This window comes from Danio aesculapii, chromosome 6, assembly GCF_903798145.1.
Source record: "Danio aesculapii chromosome 6, fDanAes4.1, whole genome shotgun sequence".
Taxonomy (NCBI): Eukaryota; Metazoa; Chordata; class Actinopteri; order Cypriniformes; family Danionidae; genus Danio; species Danio aesculapii.
This window is the reverse complement of record NC_079440.1, coordinates 20,239,214-20,260,241: the sequence shown is the minus strand read 5'-3', so window position 1 is coordinate 20,260,241 and position 21,028 is coordinate 20,239,214. Positions and strand designations below refer to the sequence as shown.

The following is a 21,028-nucleotide window of genomic DNA, read 5'->3' as shown; positions in this document are numbered from 1 at the left end:
CCCATGTAATGGTAATTAAAGGGCCTAGGGCACATTGGAAGATTGCACTCTATGCTTGGAAAACTTTACATCAGGAGCATGACGGGCATAGCTGCTGTGGCATTTTCCATACACTCTCCCATTGTCTTTTAACAGACACACACTGTAGCTCCCATAAATGGCCTGGTTACGTACGCAACCCATGTTCCCCAAATAGGGGACCAATGAATGCTCGCTTCATGGACACTAGCTGATATACTCCCTTAATGATTAATCACTCAAACCTGCAGATCCATGCTCTGACAACTCATTTGGCATTCATTGGCCTGTTTTCTTACTCTTCAGAGTGGTAGATCGAGCGATCTCCCATTGTCTGTTACTAGACACCCGTGTCCGTTCCGTATCCCGGAACGTGGGTTATGTATGTAAACAGGACATTCTCCATTGAAATTCTAACTATAGAATAAATGGATATACCTTCACACCGCTCCCAATGAGACAACTCAAACAGAACAACTACATTGGTTCCCAGTTTCCTTTCTCTGGTAAAATCGTAGCAAAACAACCAAAATGTTTCTAAGCTGTCCTTAGCGTACAGCAGGGGTCACCAAACTTGTTCCTGGAGGGCCGGTGTCCTGCAGATTTTAGCTCCAACCCTAATCAAACACACCTGAATGAGCTAATCAAGGTCTTACTAGGTATGTTTGAAACACCCAGCCAGGTGTGTTGAGGCAAGTTGAAGCTAAACCCTGCAGGGACACCGGCCCTCCAGGACCAAGATTGGTGACCCCTGGCGTACAGAAACAACACCATTTGAGGAGAACAACACCATGATGAGAACACCATCAACACCATCGGCCTCTGGCATCAATAGACACAAATTTAGGTTCACAATAAGCCTCCAACGAAGCAGAAAGCCAATAACAAACAAAGAGTATTCATCTGGAGAGACAACACAGTCCCACCCAGTCTATATGCCAGAGCGTACATTGACTAAAGCCCTGCTCATACCATGCGATTTCAGCCACGATTTTGGTAATCTGAGACAAAATTGTGAAATCATAAAAAAGAATCCTACAATCCTAGGCTAAAATGTCAAAATTATTGAGGTATGCTGTGAGAAAAATGATCGCTACAGATTGTTTATGTTTGCCACGATGTAACATGGGATAGTGAAAGTGTCATGCATGGATAACGTCAAACTCAGGGTAAGTTTTCTTCCATGACAATGTTTTGTGCATCAAATTCAGTCTGACATTATGACAACTGAGATCTTACAATGTGACTTGAGAGTCCAGTTCGTGCAGTCTGACAAGCAACAATCATTTAGGATTATTATTGCACAGTGTTTTAAGTCTGAGTTTGGCTCAGAAGTCATACAGACATCTGCGAAGTGGTTAAGAGGTTACACACCTTCACTTCAAAGATACCTTCATGTGCATGCTCCAGGTTATTAAGGGCCTTCAGCACCTATCTGAATGGCAATTCTGTGAGTTCTAGATTTTAGGATCAGTTCAAGGGTGTTGAAACATGCTCACTTACTCAGTAATGCAAACAGTGCTCACTTTTCGAAACTTCATTTACAGACCATTAATGTAGTATTACCAGTACATGATAGTTTAATTTATCTTAGATGTAATAGCTTGACTCCCATCTTGCACCCTTACACCTCTACAGATGATCCAGAACACTGCAGCTTGTCAGGTCTTCAATAAGCCCAAAAGAGCCCATGTCACACCTCTCTGTATCTCACTGATTTGGTTACCGATTGAGGCTTGTACCAAGTTCAAATCATTGATGCTTGCTTACAGAACAGCCACTGGGACTGCACCCTCTTACCTCCACCTACTCATGAAGGTCTACATCTCCTCTTGTCGAAAAGTGAGTGCTGGCTATAAGTTCAAAATATTTTCCATCAATGTTGCATGCTGGTGGAATGCTCTCCCCATTCCCACACAGACTGCTGATTCACTCGTATCAAACGACAATCACCTGGGCCCATGTGAACTGAACCTAAACCCATGTGAACCCCTACTCCTACTACTTACTACACCACAACCCCAAACTGTGTGTGCCTCAGAGGTGAGTGACAAACCACCTGTAGGAAACTCATTCTTTCATCTTTCTGACACTTTAACTGACACTTGCACACTTGAACACTTTCTTACGAAAAAGAAAAAAATAATGCACTATGCATCTATAAAGTGTGCTTCACACAGGTGTGTGGGCTTGTGTGGCCCTGTAGAAACACTCTTCTCTCTCTATAAAAAACACTACCTCATGCTGCGTTCACACCAGACGCGGAATCCCAAAGTCAATGCAAACGCACGAATAGACATCCTGCAGCGCAATACACGCGAATGGCACGGCGCGAATGACGTGAATTGCGCAGTGTAAATGGCCCGAATTGCACGGTGCGAATGGCGCTGCGCGAATTGAGTGTTTTGTGCATTTGATGTGATTAACGCGCAAATCGTGCGAAATGCCGGAGTTCAAAAATCTGAACTTCAGCAGACATTCACGCCGTGTTAACCAATCAGGAGCTTGCTCTTGTGACGCATAGCCTGTTTTTGGTGTCCTGGGGGAAAATCCTCCAGCCGACGCCAACAACAGTTCATCAAACTGGGCTAGGCTCAGTCAGAAGCGCCGCTGAAAGCCTCCATCATCCCAGGTTATGTTTATGGAGGAGTTTATGAGCTCACAGAGGTGGATGCACCTCTGAAAGGATCTGGTATACTCAGACAGGGCCCTAAACTTATCGATGCTGTTTTTCAGCCTTCATAAAGCACATAAACACTGTTATTTTCTCAATAAAATCCATGTTAGCCATTTAGCAACGAAGCTACAGTCACCGGGCAGACAGAAGCCCTGCCCATGACCCGAATCCGTGTCTGTTCTGAAGTGAATTTGACGTGCGAATGAAGCGGATTTAACGCGCGAGTAAACTCAAATTTTCACGTGTCTACTTACACGCGAATAGCGCGATTTATCCATGCATTCCGTGTCTGGTGTGAACACAGCATTACTCTAGCACCTAATTCTCTGGGCACTAATGCTGTGTCTCAGACTGAGCCGAGCCCAGTTTGATGAATGTCCGGTCGGACGATTTCCCCTCAGGACACCAACAACAGGCACTACATCATCACTCCCCTACAAATGCAAGCTTATGATTGGTTAACAAGGTGAGACTGTCTGCTGAAGTTCAGACTCGAGCGATTCGCACGATATGTGCATTAAGCACATCAAATGTCAAAATCGCGCTGCTTCATTTGTGCGAATTGTGCCACGGGACGTCTTTGACTTATTTGACTTAACATGTAGACCACTCACGCTTGATGCTTCATCCATATCTTGTGTGAACGCAGCATAACAGTTCCTTTATATAATAAGCTGTTCCTTTGTGTACGGCCTCTTCTTGTTAAATTGCTGAATGTAGCTTTGCTGGACCATTGTGAAAAGAAAATGTTGTGAATAGAGGGGAGAGAGGAACCAATGATCTTCTTCGCTGTGTTCACTGTACGCTTGAAGGTCTTGCGGTCAGCAATACCGCAGTTTCCATACCAGATAGTGATGCTGGTGGTCAGCACACTCTTAATGGTTCCCCTGTAGAAAGTGGTGAGAATGGGTCCAGGGAAACTTGGCCTTTTCAGCTAGTGAAGAAATTGTAGACATTGTTATGCCTTCTTGAAAAGGGACATGGTGTTGGTGGTCCAGGTGAGATCCTTTAGCACCCCTAGTAATTTTGTGCTGCTAAACTGCTAAGTTGTGGCTGACACAGGCTGATTGAGGTGTTCCAGTTAGAAAGTCCAGTATCCAATTGCAGAGGGAGGTGCACAAGTCCAGCAGGTTTCGTTAATTGATGAGCTGTAGTGGTATTATTTTGTTGACTGCTGAGCTGAAGTCGATGACCAGCATTCTAACACAAGAGTCTTTATTTTTTTAGGTGGGTAAGAGTCAGGTGGAGGGTGGAGGAGATTGCATCGTCCATAAAGGGATTTGACAGATATGCAAACTGGAGGTGAAACTGAAGTGTGTTGTGGAGGCTGGTCTTGATATTGTGCATAATAAACCTCTTAAAGCACAGCAACATGAGTCTATTGGGACAGTAGTTGTATAAACAGGATTCAGATGATTTATTTGGTACCGGTATTATTGTTGTGGACTTCAGACATGTGGGAAAAATTGTCTGTCTCAGTGAGGTGTTAAAGATACATGTTAAGACATCTGTCAGCTGTGCAGCACAGTGTTTTAGTACAGGCCAGGTATGTTGTCTGCAGCCTTGCGTGGGATAATCCTAGATAGAGTTTTCCTCACATCGACTGGACACAGACAGAGCACCTGGTCATTCGCAGGTGAGGGTATTTTTTGTGCAGATGTGTCATTTTGCATTTTAAACGGTAAATAAAAGTGGTTTAGGGCTGTGTAGATCTGTGTAGATCTGTTGAGTTGGATTATGTCCAGTGTACTTTCTATCGAGTGTATATTTGAGAGAGCTGGTCTGGTGGGGCTAGATCTTAGCCTAGCTTGTATACCTCTGTGCACACTGGACTTTCATCTCTCTCACACCAATTGTGATGCAACATTGTGAGAGTAGCATCAGTTGGTGAGGGTCTCGAATTTTAGCTTCAGCAGTAAAAAAAGGCCATGTAGCTTCTCAGCGATCACTGGCAAGAGTTGGTGTTTGTATCGGCTGCCAATTTCCAAAAAGCTTTGGAGATTATAGATGTATTTTTGGTGGTTTCCTTATGAATATCGATGACATTATTTGAGGATGAACAGATGACATTAAAAGTTATAAAAGCACCACCATTTTTGGTAAAGGCAAGATTGCTGCATACTCAACTCCAGGAATAGTTTATATTTAGACCAATCAGTGGACAACTGCCATATCATGCATCAGATATTTTGCCACATGTCTATGGGCGATGCTTAGTGTGATGTCTGAGGCTGAGACCTTCATTTAGGTGTATGTTTTTTCTCCATTGTGGTGGATTTTTTTTTTTTACTATTTTCTTTTATTTACCTATTTTCTTATTGTCATATAGGTGTGTGTGTGTGTGTGTGTGTGTGTGTGTGTGTGTGTGTGTGTGTGTGTGTGTGTGTGTGTGTGTGTGTGTGTGTGTGTGTGTGTGTGTTCAGGAGTCTTGAACTGCTCAGACTGAGAAAACATTTTTTCTCGCTTGAAAAATGGGTCTGCTGATCTACTCACAATGTGTGACTGTGACCAAAATTTGAATTATCAGCAGTGTCATCAGAACCAATCATTATGTTAAATTGGCATTATTGGCAGTTATCTTACACCATCAACTAAAATTTAAATTTGAATATTAATATTATTATTAGTGAACCTAAGAATCACTACAGAGGACATATCATCCTGTGGCAGCTAGCTTTCTAGTTGCAACTAGGTTGCTGCTGAAAGCAGTACTAGTGAGACCAGCAGGGTGATCCCACCCTGTGGTCTATGTGGCTCCTGATGCCCCAGTATAGTGATGGGGACACCTGTGAGCATCATCATTCAGATGAGAAGTTAAACTGAGGTCCTGACTTTGTGGTCACTAAAAATCTCAGACTGTCCTTCATAAAGAGTAGGGATGCATCCCCGGTATCCTGGCCAAATTTGTCCACTGGCCTCTGTCAATTATGGCCTCCTAACCACCCCCATTTCATAATTGGCTTTATCATTCTGTCTCCACTTTTTCCAGTTTTCCATCTTAAAAATACAACCAAGTTCTAAATTACTACATAAACAAATCTTTATGCACTCATGACCTCAAGGCTAGATGATTCCAGTGCATTACTAGGGGGTTTCTCTGCGGACTTACTCACTCACTTACTTTCCTTCGCTGCTTTATCAGGGGTCGCCACAGTGGAATGGCTCACACTGCAATTACTCTGGTACATGTTTTACTGCCAGATTCCCTTCCTGCTGCAACCCAGTTCTGACAGTACACTGTGTATGCCTCCTGAAATGTGCTAGGAAGGCTGTTCCAGAGTTTAAGTGCCAGATATGAAAAGGATCTTTTACCTACAGTCGATTGTGATATTCTAGGAATAATCAATTGTCCAGAATTAACTGAGCTTATTGGACAGGAGGGGCTGTAATACACCAGGAGCTCATTCAGTCATTCAGAGTTTTGTAGATAGTCAATAAAATGTCTTAATTTATACAATGTTTAATAGGGAGTCAACGCAATGTTGAAAAAACGGAGTAATATGATCATATTTCTTAGTTCTGCAGCTGTAATTTGAACCAGCTGAAGTTTGTTAATTAGGCATACAGGAAAACCATCCAGTAACGCAATACAAGTCTAACTGAGAGGTCATGAAAGCATGAATAAACATTTCATATTAGGCATTGATAGCATATGTCAAAGTTTGGCAACATCTTTAAGATGAAAAAAATTACAGGTTGTCATCAAAAATCACTCCCAAGATGTTAACTGAGGACGAGGACTGAACTGAAAATCCACCAAGGGTTAGACAGTATTCTAGGTTTTTCTTCTTCCAGTTTTGAAATTAAGTTTTGTTTTCTATTAATGCAAAACAAAATATAAAACAATATAGCCCTATGGTAAAACATGTTTGCCCCTAAACCTAATAACTGGTTGGGCCACTCTCAGCAGCAACAACTGCAATCAAGGGGTTTCTCTTCTTTGCAGACTAAATGTAATTCAGCAACATTGGAGAGTTTTTGAGCATGCACCTTCTTTTTAAGTCATACCACAACATCTCGATTGGATTCAGGTCAGGACTTTGACTAGACCATTCCAAAGTCTTCCGTTAGTTTTTTTTTCTTCACCCATTTAGTAGTGCTTGCTGGTGTTCTTTTGATCATTGTCTAGCTCTAGAACCCGAGTTTGCTTTAGTTAGATGTCACTAATAGATGGCGAGACATTATCCTGCAAAATATTTTGTTGCACAGCGAAATTCATGGTTCCATTTATCACAGCAAGTCTGTCAGTGAAGCAGCAAAACAACCTCAGACCAACACACTATCACCACCACCACCACCACCACCACCACATTTTACTGTTTGTATTATGTTCTTTTTCTGAAATTCAGTGTTAATTTTATGTCACACATAATAAGACACACACCTTCCAAAAAACGTTTGTCTCATCAGAGTACAGAGTAATTTCCCAAAAGTCTTGGAGATCATCATGATTTTTTTTTCTGGCAAAACTGAGAAAAGCCTTTATGTTTGCTCAGCAGTGGGTTTTGTCTTGGAACACTGCCATGCAAATGATACATGAACACTCACCTTAACTGAGGCAATTGAGGTCTGCAGATATGTGGATATTGTTTTGGGGTCTGCTGTGACCTCTTAGATGAGTTGTTGCTGTGCTCTTGGGGAATAATTTTGGTTGGCCGGCCACTCCACGGAAGGTTCTCCACCATTTCATGTCTTTGCCATTTGTAGCTAATGCTTTTTTCATACAGGGCTATGAAGTTTTGAAATCTGTTTTTTCTCAATGATAAAAACCTTCATTTAAAAAGTACATGATGTGTTTACTTACATGATGTGTTATCTTTGACTAATATTTAAATTGTTTTAATTATCTGAAACATTAAAGTGTGATGGAAAATAACAAGAAATCAGTGAACACTTTTCACACCACTGTATGTAGTAGTGCTTGTAAATGATGTATTTATGCAAGTTGTGTTTTATATGGTACTCAGAATCGTTAATCACATATCATAAATTTCTCTTGCCCCTCAAAATGCCTTTTCTTTACTTCTGGTCACATGAAATGCCTTTTGGGAGGGGCTGTCTACTCTGCCTTCATCCATTTGTCAATCTTTCTTGATTTTGTTTGCAACACCCATCTTCTAACAATCCTATCAATTCCCAAAGGATGAAATCATGCACCACCCTACATTTTTTTTTCTCATTTCAGGACCATTACAAGTGGATGTACATCATGATAGAGGAAAAAGGACAATCTTAACTTCTGTTTGATGGCGAACTTAAGTCTGAGTGTACCAGCTGTGTCAACCTGTAGCATCAGCACTGATCTTAATACTTACTAAGGCATTATTAAAATACTCCCTTGTGTTGTTAATACAACATGTATATACAACTTTAGTAGTGATTTTTAAACCTCACTGAACTGAGCTAAACTGAACTGAACTTAAACACTACAAACTGAACTACACTGTTCCAATTTACTATGACCTTTTATGTGAAGCTGCTTTGACAGTCTACATTGTAAAAGCGCTATACAAATAAAGGTGAATTTAATTGAATTGAACATGTACTATAGAAAGAACATGAAGGAAACAACACAAATTTCTAAACAACTCAAGTAAAAGAACCACAATTTAATTATAATCAAAAAAAGTAAATTTCAAGGTAAAGCTAGTTACTTTTCACCACTGCAATAATCACAACAAAAGCAGCCATGTTACAAAATGTTTTTCCACTCAGGCAACAGGATGAAGGATATTTGTTCTGTGGGGAAAGCAATGGCATTGCATGCCATCTAGCAACAGACATAAACTGAGAGAGACAATCAGGGCTATAATTTCTACTTAGGGGGACCCAAATGCAATGAACTATACAAGGGAGCCAGAATAACCAGAACTGTTGACATACTGTATAAATGTCTGTAAATGTAAGATTTGGCAGCAGTTGCTTGTTTTCTGAAACAGTGTATATACTCTGGACACAAAATTTAAGTGCACATACTGTATCTACACTACAAATATCATCACAGCAAAACTACAAATATCAGACTGATCATACAAGAGTCTGCAATCTCATCACAATCATTAGACATACTGAAACTTAACCAGATTAGTAAATTGACACCTCATATTTCCCTGGTTATACAATACAAAACCTGCTTTAGAGTGCATCCGGTGCTGTAGGTGAAATGATACTTTAAAATACAGACATGCACACACACACACACACACACACACACACACACACACACACACCATAGACATAATGATGTTTCTTGTGTACAAACCCTATCTACATTTTTACATTTTCATTTTCAAAAACATTTAATTCTGTAAAAGATGTTTTAAAAAGAATAAAGATGTTTCCCTCATGTATGAGATCAAAAAATGTCCCAACAAGGTCAAAATTTACTGGTATTGCTATACTAAGTCACAGTGTGGGTGTGTGTGCCTTGATATGGAGGCCAAATATAGCATCAAAATAACTTAAATAAAAAAATAAATTATTTTTAACGTAAATTTTAAGATGTAATGGAAAATGAATTATTAAGTTACAATTTTAAATGTCACAAATCTGTGTCTGTTGAATTCCATTCATCTTAGAGGGAGTTTTAACCAACGTATTCATTCAGACAAGCCAATCAAACCATGCCATGATACAAAATGCAACAACAGGTTAAAAAACAAACAAACAAACAAACAAAAAAAAAAAAATGCATTTACACTATACACGTCTTAAAAGTAGCTTTCTATGGAAAAGAAATACCCTTGGACCTTGGACTTTCTTACAGATGGCATCAGTGTTGTTTGTTATCAGTTATGGTATCTAATTGTCTATATTCTTCAACAAACTCACTACTTTATGAATATAATATAATATAATATAATATAATATAATATAATATAATATAATATAATAAAATGTCCCTATTAGAGTCTGTTCGTCTATAATCATATTAGCAGTTGTAATCAAAAGTGATGATAACTGTAAGAGACAGCTTGTTGCCATGTATGTGATAGCAAACTATTAGCCTACTTCTGAGGCTCCCAGACAGAGTGAATCTGTCCTTGGTGCTGAAGCTGCAAACCTGCTTACAACGACAAAACTCCCCCTGACAGCCATCTAAATTCTATTTTGTGCTCTACCGTACAAAATTCTATGTAGGCTAATATATATATAAACTATATAGCCTATAAAAGCTTTAATAATATGTAGCAAAATGAATTAAGATCACTTTCTGCTCATAATAAATGCTTTCTTCTCAACATGTGTTGACCTGTTATATTTGGTTTCCCACAATTTGCGTTAACAAAAACCATAAATGGCCACATAATTTCCAAATAAATGTGATATAAAGTGAAAAAACGAACAAGAAAATGCGGATAGCAGAAAAGTTGACCGTTTTATTTGTTACATGCGCATAACCCCAATTATTCAGTGCCATCATACACAACAGTTTTGTTAGTTCCACTTACCTGCGCTGAGACTTGTCGGTGTTGCGCGCGTTCTTTACTTCGTCGCAGATAAAGCACAAAAGACGCAAATGTTCGACAGACCTATGTCATCACAGAGCAGCTTCTAAAGTCATACGAACCCTTTAAAACCCTTCACACATGTTTACGGCGAGACGCGTCGCGCAATATTCCGAGCTCTGTGGAAGTCTAACATCTCTCCCTCTCTCTCTTTCTGCGCGTCACGGACTGACAACGACACAAGAGGCTATTTGTATGCGTACTGTGCCACTGCTCTTGTGTTATTGGCTTTAGATAGATGGTGTAGACTGTTGTTTGCTGTGTCATGATTTGTTTTGTTATGGATGATCATGATGCTTTTGGGGTAATGTGTTATGGATGTTATGGCTACGCAGAGCATTTGCGCCATATTATTCTGGTCCACTCACCGAATTGGTTTTCTGACTGACAAATTTAACAACAGATATTTTATTCAGTTCAGTTATTTTGATGGTGCACTTTAGAAACTGTTGACTACATGAAACTTTTACGTCAACTGTCTCGTAGAACATTAGTAAGACGTTAGGTCTAAGTTATGTCTAGTTGAAAATAAATTGACGCAAATATTTATAGCCCAGAATGTCCGTTGGAAAAGCACGAAAATGAGTCAATACGCTATAAACGCGGGGTCATTTCAATTCAAATCTGTGTAAGATATGGATAAAGCCAACAGTTAAGTTCTACATTTTATGAATTAATTTAATCCCGATATTGGGTTTGTCCATCTTTTATTAAAGACTGTTTTATTATTTATCAGTCAACAGAACCTTTAAAGGTAACCATAAAAACAGTTACATTTTGACATTAATATTTAGGGTCTGGTAAGTCTGAAATAAATCCAGTGTGAAAAGCGGCAAATCATTTAAATAATCTCACCATATGTCAACTAATAAAAAGGGCTTATCCGTGTAATTCCCTTTCAGTGTTGCTAGTTGTCTCCAGTTCAAACCACACTTTTTTCAATGTTAATGTTTGGATTTTTAGTATAATATTGAGTACTCTAGAGAGATGAGTTTCCTGCTTCACTATGAATAATTGGATTACTGGAAAGGCAAAGACCTAAACCCATAGGCTTTTAATCCACTGTAGTGTTCACAACAAATTATACAGTATTTTTTTCCGTAAGTCTGTCAGAGGAAAAAAAAAATCCTGTTGCACTAGACTAAATGTGCTGATAAGAGTACTGACAATGTCCTGAGCTGTAGGATAAAATATTCAGAATGACCATTTTATGCTGCTTTCCACTCTCCGAACATGAAATTTTTATCTGTACCCAGCTCTAATGCATGAGACAAGATAACAGATCACCAGTCAGTGGAAGCTTCATTTTCAGGAAGGGATACATGCGCAGACCAACTGTGATTTTTCCCTTCTTTATTTGCAATATCGTACATTAGGTATAAATGACAACAAGGACTGCATGGAAAAAGCATAGACTCTGTTAAGACAACAAAGGTTGGAAAACACACTGCTACAAATTACAACGTTTTTACTAGATTTACTGATTTATGTATAAGAACAGTGATGCTGCTTTGGGTTTAATTCAGGGACATGCTATTTGAGAGACAGAAAGAGAGCAAAATAAGGCATTCTGTTGATTCTGTCCTCAAAATGAAGAATGAAAAACATGGAAATAAAACAAGTGAAAAGCCTAAACACGCAAAAGAGGAAAGATAGCATGATGATGTACAAAATCTACACAAGGTACATCACAAATAATGACAAAAAAGAATGGATATAAAGAGTAAAGACATTCTGGTCTTTCTCTTAGACAATCACAAAAGTACAGAAACACATATAAATAAATCACTGTTTATTGGGGAACATAATTTGACTTTTCTTGTAATTTGGGTGTCAAAAACAATTAAGAATGAATTATTAATAGATGACAGAGGGAGCAGACTCCATAAAATGAAAATTCTGTCATAAACTATTAACCTACAGTACATGACTTTATGTCATCAGTGGAACAAAAAAAGAAGAAATTCTGAGGAGTGTCTGGAAGTCAGTCATTTCCAAGCATCTTCAAAATGTCTTCTTTCATGCTTCACAGAAGAACAGATTAAAACCACATGATCACAAAATCAAATATTTGGGGTGAGCTATCAATTCAATGAACGCTAAACACATGAAGCAAAGAAACAAGCAATACATTATCAGTTGAATCATTATTTTGTTCATGTAATCAATCGTTCATTCAGCAGCATGGGAATAGCGAAAGGAGTGGATAAGGCATGTGGATCATTTTACAGTAAAGGAAACTCAAAGCATGCCACATTAAACTCTTTCTTTTTTTTTGAATAGCTATGCAATGTTCTTTACAACAGCTAAGGTAGTGCACATGATTGATTGGCAAATACACACAGCATGAGATGCTTTACTGCAGTCTCAGGAGCAGTATCAGCATTCAGAGTAAACAGTACAGCTACATGAGACTAGTGCACAAAATACTGGATTGAATACTGGCAATCGTCATTGTGGCTACACAGTGCAACACCGTTCCTGCTGGGTTCAGCACGGCACTGATGTAAAGCAGGTTTTAGGAGACACCCAACAAAAGAAAGAAAAATAGATGGGATTTTGCATAAGAGTTCAACAAAGATAGTTTACTGTAGCACTACAGGGTTCCTACTGCAGTTAATGCATCTTTAAAATGCTAAAACTCACAACAATCACAGAAATGAAAAAAGATCTAAATGAGGATGGTGCCAAATTCTCAAAGTAACTAAAGTTTTGTGGAAAAAAAAAGACTAAAGACATTAAACTGGCACATACATTAGATCTGATAGCATGTTATTAAAAATTTAACCTGAAATCACCAAATGTATGAATTTGATCTAATTTTAAAATGTACTAAATCATTTACTTGTTAAGTCTAAGATCAGTAAAAGATGGGAAGGACGTTTCAACTCTATCACAAACTGCAATATAAAGATTAAAATGAAACTCAGTGTAAGACTACTGAGTATTTCATATATTTAAATATATCTGCCTAGTTCATATTCCATGCTGTATTAATCTTATAATCTCAATTTCCGTTACAAAACATTCTTCATAAATACACACAATTCTTTTCAAGCAGATCCTTTTTTTTGTACCCAAACATGCAAGCACAGGCAGGTTGTCAGCCCACATTAGAACAGCAGCCAATCAGCTCACACTTCAAAATCATGGAATACAATCTGGTCACACAGAACAGCCAATAGCAAAGGTGTTTTGACAAAGGTAAAACACAAAAAATAAGAACTGAATGGGCGAAAGCACATTTGTAAATGATTTCATTATGCAAACTACAAGATCATTTCCATGGCAATGCGTACAGTACACACAATTGATGACAAGAATTACACAAATATCTACCTGAATATGTTAGCTGACTGCGTAATGATGAGCTTACCACAAAAATTACACATTTAAAAGGAACAATGATCATAAAAGTGGACTATAAAGGTTACCAAAAACATGTAAACTGGATAATAATTGTACTTCAGTTTTATGTTAATGCAAATCCACCTTCATTCTGATCCCTCAGTTGTAAATTTGCCACAATGACACAGACATATCACCTTTGTAATGCAACTTTAAAGGACATTTAGTTGGTAGTAAACTGTTTAGCCTCTATTAAGTATTACCAAAATGTTTAAGCAGCAAGAGGTTGAAATGTGACGTGGTGATGTTATATTTTTACAATCAGTTATGTTTAATCCAAACATAATGATGTAATGGTTATTCTGCAGGTACGACGGAAATGAAAATGTACTATTTTATTTTCACCTCTATGCTGATTAAGAATTGGTTAAGAACAGCTTAATTATGTCTTGGTATAAATACAAACTCTTCCATCTCTCAGCTTTTTTCAGTACCACTCATTACTAAAGCAAAACACATACAAAGTGAGCTCTCATGTTCCCAGGTTGTTGTCCAGACAATATTTTTTAAAACACTTGTGAATTAAAGGGATACTGAGGTAATACCTTTATATTATTGTCATTTTTTAAGTGTAACTTTGTTTACGATAAAAGAAAACTATTTTATATGCACCAACATATACTATTTGAAAATAACCTAATTTCAAAATTCATAAACTTTCTTTAACATATCACTCATCCATAGCTTTGTATGCTTGTGGATTGTGGCAATTCTTGGCACAGATTATTATTATTATTATATATATATTTTTTTTACAATAGAACAAACAAACTACAAATTGTTAAACTGGTGTGCCAAGTTGTCATGTCATACCTGAAATATGTGCAAATATTAGACTGAGAGATGTTCAGTATTTTATTTTAAAACAGTATTATTATTTCAAAACATTTAACGACATATCCAATGAGAAACACTGGACTCCAAAAAAGTGTGCTAAAACTGACACCAGTTATACTTCTGTAAATAGTTCAATTGGTTTAGTGCTAAGGGGAAGACAGAAACCCCACCGGCTTTGGCGATAAGAAATCCTGAATGGGAAGACTGTCTTAGGAAGCGCACAACTCTGTGTCTGATATGGGATTTATGGTGAAATCATGCGTCAGCCACAAGTGGTTTGAAATAAGATGGCCTCCTATAGTCTTTAAAAAAAAACAGCCTGCACAAAATCACACAGCCAGTTCATCAAGTAAACAGCCCTTACTAACTAGAGGTTAAGTGTAAGTCTGATTAAAAAAAAGAATCTCTCAATCTCTTTTCAATCACCGAGGTAAACTCTTCGACTGGCCTACACTGAAATAATGTCATAAAATGGGACAAAAAATGATTTTAACCAAAAATAAAACAAAACATGGTTTGAGATAATTGTGGTTTTGGTTTAAAGTTTTTTTTGGACACAAAAGGGTAAAGGTATGGGTAGAGTTTTAGGGTAGTAGGTAGATTCACATTCATTCCCTCTTTCTTTCCCCTTTTTTTATTCAGTGTTGACAAGGGAGGGATGGACAAATTGAGGGTTGACGAAGGTAAATCCATCGAAATCAGCCTGGTCGATGTTGGCAATAACCAGCTCATCAGGAGGGGTTAGTTGTGGCTGCGTGCGAGTGAAGAACTTGTCAAAGTTTTCTGCCCCCTTTCCACACTATAAAACAAAAAAGAAGAGACAGGAAAATGAAATATTATTGTTTGGCAAATCTTATTCTAATATACAACAAGAATCCAAACAGAAAATGTATATAATTAAGCACAAATCACATAGGTAAAAGCTCGCAATATAGATATTGCACAATAGATCCTTTTCACATTTCCGTGTTTCTCAGTAGCGGAATTTGTCATAGTTGGAAAAACTGAGAGCACAGTGAATAGGAGAGAACAACAACTATTTTTTTTATTTATTTATTTATTTTTACAATCTTATTTGTTCAACTACTAAAAGAAAAACTCCACAATGATTTTATAAAGACTTTCAGAAAAAGGAAAAAAATAGTGTGAGACTGATGACGGCAGCCAGAGGAGAGAATAACATCAAATTTACTGTCCTGGCCCATAGACGGCATTAAAAATGCCTTGCACAAGCGGTAATTCGTTTTTTGTAAGTTGAAGCAAAGATGATATAATGCATACATAAATACATATTAATGTTCATACCTTTAAAAAAAATCTAAATATTACAAATTTTCAAGAATTTAAGATGCTGATGACTGTTAAATGCATCATAACAGGCTTGTGAAAAGGGTCCATAGACTAACTGCTTTGTCTATGGTTAGAAACAAGAAACTTTTAAGTGTTTAGTTTGTAGGAAATATGCAATGTTATATTTATACTTCTGTTCCCAATTGCTTCATGTCCAATGCACAGATTAACACTCCTCAGATTTCAGATTATATGCCCTACTTCCTCTTCATCTGGATGATGCATTGGCTCAACTGGTTTGGAGGGCACAGCTGTGGAAGCCAAACATAGACAGTACCTTTGCCCATAATTAGTTAAACTAAGTGTGAATGTAATATGAAATTGCAATAATTTGTTAGATTCTTTAGAATCAATGGGCAGCTTTCATTCCTTTTTTTCTATGATAGTATCGCAAATTTGACTCTGTAAATACTTGACACATAACCTAGTTAGTTAGTTATTACATTAATACCTGACACTTAATTCATTATTTAGTTCATTCCTTCCATACGATGTATAGCGGGGAAAATAAGTACTGAACACATAATGTTTTCCTGGGAATAATATTTCAAAAGGAGCGGTTGACATGGAATTGAACCAGATTTTGGTAAAAACCCGAACAATACAAACATAAAAAAAAAATCTGAAAAATGAGTTATGTGTAATAACAATGAAATAACACAAAGAGAAATGTACTCAAATATATTTACTACTTTATTTAAAAGGCTTTTTTGGTGATTAAAGATGCCTCTCATATGGAGAATAAAGTCGCATGAATTGCTCAGGTGTGAGTTTTTCACAGACTTCAACAGAAAAATCCAGATGGTTCTGTAGGTCTCGTCTACCAAATCTAATTTTTAAATTGTATTCTATATTGGATTCATTTCAGGTGATTGGCTGGGCCATTCTACAGCTTGATTTTCTTTCTCTGAAACCATTTGCGAGTTTCCTTGGCTGTGTTTTGGATCATTGTTATGCTGAAATGTCCCCCTTGGTTTCATCTTCATCATCCTGCTAATGTAGATGATGGACTGAAGCAACTAACAATAATTTACAGTGACGAAGGGCAGAGTGTTGCTGAATAACTACTGAAAGATTTCAGCTGCTGTTTTGGCTTTTACTGCCTTTTTACACCTCCATTTCTTCATATGCTCAATACATTTTAATGTGTCAGTTCATTTTATTATGCAAAACTTAAACTAATTAGATTTGTTTTCTATGGGTATTTGGATTTCTTTGGATGTTACCAACATCTGAGGAAAATTTCTAAATCAACGCTACCTTTGTTCAATACTTTGTCACCATGGAATTATAAGGTTCTATCTGCGTTCTGAATGATTTTGAGATATTAAGCTTGAAAGTTTTTGCATTCTATATAGCAACAGTGTGTGTGTAACATTTGTTTTTTAAATAAAAAGTCTTAAAATGTAAACAACTTATAAAAAAACATCCCATAATGTAGATAAGTTGTCATTTAATAAGAATATGTCAATAACTCACTTTTGACAGAAATGTCAGATAGAACCTTATAATTCTAAGGTGATGACTTTTTTTCCCCCGCTGTACCTGTATGTATTCAATACTAAATGGGTCAGTTCACCAAAAAATAAAACAGTCAATAATTAATCATCCTCATGTCGTTCCAACCACATGAGACCTTCATTCATCTTTGGAAAACAAATTAAGAAATTTTAGATAATATCTGAGGACTCCCTGTTCCCCCATACTGTAGATAGCAACTGTTCCAACACGTTCAACATCTTGAAAAATACTCAAAACAGTCCATGTGTCTTTAGTGGTTCAATCCGATTATTATCAATCTACCAAGATAATATTATCATATTATCAATGAGAATGCTTTTATGAGTGCATAAATGAAAAATAATGCCTTTATTCAACATTTCTCTTTCACAGTGTCAGTATAGGGAGCAGATTCATGAAAGCTCTTTATGCTCTTTTACCCTTGGTCACGCTACTGCTGACATATACCTCAGATACTCTGGTGCTTAATTTCAAACAGAAGTCGTGTGCAGCCATCTGTGGTATAGGTTAGTGCACAGTGCTCATGAATGTGCACTCTATACTGACACTGAGAAGAAGAAACTGTTGAATAAGGTCAATATTTTTGTTTATATGTGCACACTTTCATAATATTCAGATTGAACCACTGAAACCACATGGACTGCTTTGAGGATGTTATTTGGTACCTTTATAACTTTGAAAGAGTCGAGACTATTGCCGTCTATGGAGGATTAAGGAGCTCTTGAATTTCATCCAAAATATCTTCATTTGTGGAACTAAAAATGAACAAATTTCTCAGGGGTTTGGAATGACATTAGAGTGAATAGTTCTTGATAGAATCTCTCGTTAATGATACATTCATTTGTGGGCTATGAGATGTTTCAGATGCTTTACATTAGCACTTTTAATTGTTCTAACAGTCATTATTTTCTCGGGTGACATGCTTAATTGTTTAAATAAAGGCTGTCAATTAAACTAAAGAAAGCATCTAAACAACTATGTAAGCAATAAAGTATGAGAGGCCGTGCTGTATTGTGATTTAGTCATGACTGAAGGGCATTTTTAAAAAGTGAATAAGACAACATTATTTCAGCAGCAGTCACTCACACACAGATAATAAACAGATAATGTTTGAAATAAGGGCTGCACAATACATCATTACAGCATCGATATTGCAATGTGTTCTTTCGCAACAGTCACATTGCAGAATATGTAATGTTGAGTTTGTATTATAATTTACCATTTGCATGTGTTTCGGGTGATTTTAAAGCATTTAACGATTGAAAATCATGATTGATTTTCTTGAATTATTTTCATGATGATTTTTTATTTAAATTTCATTTCACTCAGAAAACGATAAAACACTGTTTATTTCAAATATATCTTTTTCTTTATTGTATTCAACTATGCTTGTAGATTAGATTTATTATATTTTATGCACGATTCACTCACATGCAACTCAATCTGACATGATTAATTCGGTAACACTTTACTGCTTAATATCTGTTGATACTGCTCCTTCAACAGACATTTAACTGAAGAAACTTTGCAAGTACATGTCAACTTACACTAACCCTAAGCCCAACCCTAACAGTCTACTTACTGTATAATCGAATGAGAATTAGTTGGCATGTAGATGCGATGTAACTTAAATTCAACAAACGAACCATCAAAATAAAGTATTACAATAAATTATTTTCAACTATAAATATTAAGTAATTTGATGAAATTATACAAAATATTGCAATAGGTTTCGCAGATAATTCTTTTTTGCAATGTTCCAATATTTTTCCAACATTGTGCCACCCTATTTGAAATATATAACATGTCGAAGAGTTCCTACACTACACTGATTGTTGCTTAAGTGTTGCGCAGTGATACACAGAAGCACTGGCTTTATCTTGAACAAAGCTACTGACTAATCATCATCATGAAATGAAATTAACTATTTTATTAAGAAAACGTTTTTTATTAATTACATTAAGTAATTGCTTTATTAATTAGAAAATAACTGAGTGTTCACCCCAAAACTACAATTTTGCCATACAGTTGAAGTCAGAGTTATTAGCCTCTCTTTTTTTTTTTTTTTTTTTTTTTTTAAATATTTCCCAAATGATGTTTAACAGAGCAAGGACATTTTCACAGTAAGTCTGATAATAATTTTTCCTCTGGAGAAAGTCTTATTTGTTTTATTTCGGCTAGAATAAAAGCAGTTTTTCATTTTTTAAAATCCATTTTATAGTCATTATTATTTGCCCCTTTAAGCTATTACTGTCTACAGAAAAAAAACATCATTATACCATAACTTGCCTAATTACCCTAACCTGCCTAGTTAAACTAATTAACCTAGTTTAGCCTTTAAATGTCACTTTAAGCTGTATAGAAGCGTCTTGAAAAATATCTAGTAAAATATTATTTACTGTGATCATGGCAAAGATAAAGAAATCAGTTATTAGAAATTAGTTATTAAACTATTATGTTTAGAAATCACATTTGGTAAACAGAAATTTAAATGCATGTGTGTGATTTGAGAAACAATGTGATTTATTTGTAGCAACATACGATTTTGCATTAGCCTCATGTTTTATACGATTTAAAGCCAAACATGAATATGTTCATCATAAAATGTTATGGTATTTGTTTTGTTTTTGAAGATTAATCAAAGTCTAATGGATGTTGAGCTACACGAGAGTGACACATTTTTTATTAATGGTGGAAATATATCTTCATCAACAAATGTTCCAAATATTGGAGAAAACAGCACGTGACACAATAGCCATCTGATGAATGTGTACATTTAGTCCAGCAAAATTATTATGATTTAAAAAGTTGATATATGTGACTATTAACAATTTATTATACTGCTTACTTGGCATTTCATATAAATAATATCTTTATCCAAATTGCACACCTGTTTTGCCTACATGTACACACACATGAACAGTTCCACGAAGGACAGAAGGATAAGGATATGGAGTTTCCTTTTGTGAAGCTGCCAGATTCTATATGACGTACAGCTCAAGATGCGCCTTAAAATAGAAGTCCCCCCTCCCCCCTCTCATTGTATGATATCTGAAAGGAGAGATGAATGGTGACTCCAGCACTGGTCACATGTAAATTACTGTGTCATGCTCTCTTAAGAAGCAGAATTTCCCCTCCCATCTCAATGATAGGAAACTGAGGGAGATCTCACCGACATCAACAAATATATACGATGAAAATAGATCATTTATTTAAACCTACAACTGTCATAATCACACGTTAACAAAGAGTACAGTTTTTCAACACAGAGATCCATGTAGGGCACTGCCAATGTCAGTAGTGGAACTAATGATCGGCTAAATGTTTTAAATGGTAGCTGTACTGAATTAAGCCTGTTTAACCCCCACCATTAGTGTGTAAGGGACACACAGGGTCTGTATCTGGCCTACTTTTGGCCATGAGAGGAGGCTGCAGTTCAGCTTCAGGATGTCCTGGGGGGATATCAAGGCAAATTTTTGAAAACAAACAAACAAACAAACAAACAAACAAACAAACAAACAACCACAAAATATTAAAAGTGACAGGTGATGTTCATAACACATTCACTTAAAAACAGAGGAACAAAAACTAGAACATTGCAACACAACACAAGCACACACATAAACACTCAAGATGTTCTAACCCCTCACATATTTTCAGTTTTGTCCCCAGTGATGTGACAGAATGCTCTATTCGATGATGTATGTGT

The 21,028-nt window shown here is 36.7% G+C and overlaps 2 protein-coding genes across 3 annotated transcripts in view; both read right to left on the bottom strand.

The window, feature by feature from the left end:
- cacng5a (calcium channel, voltage-dependent, gamma subunit 5a) overlaps positions 1–10,234 on the bottom strand; it is a 45,128-nt gene extending 34,894 nt beyond the window's left edge. Inside the window, exon 1 of the mRNA XM_056459020.1 lies at positions 10,147–10,234. The gene's annotated coding sequence lies outside the window, so the exon portion shown is untranslated. The remainder of the gene's footprint in view (positions 1–10,146) is intronic.
- A 1,746-nt stretch (positions 10,235–11,980) lies between these two features.
- prkcaa (protein kinase C, alpha, a) overlaps positions 11,981–21,028 on the bottom strand; it is a 181,306-nt gene continuing 172,258 nt past the window's right edge. For both annotated transcript variants that reach the window (XM_056459747.1, XM_056459748.1), the window contains one exon: positions 11,981–15,247. In XM_056459747.1, coding sequence (XP_056315722.1) covers positions 15,083–15,247 — 165 coding nt within the window. In that variant the 3' untranslated portion in view covers positions 11,981–15,082. The remainder of the gene's footprint in view (positions 15,248–21,028) is intronic.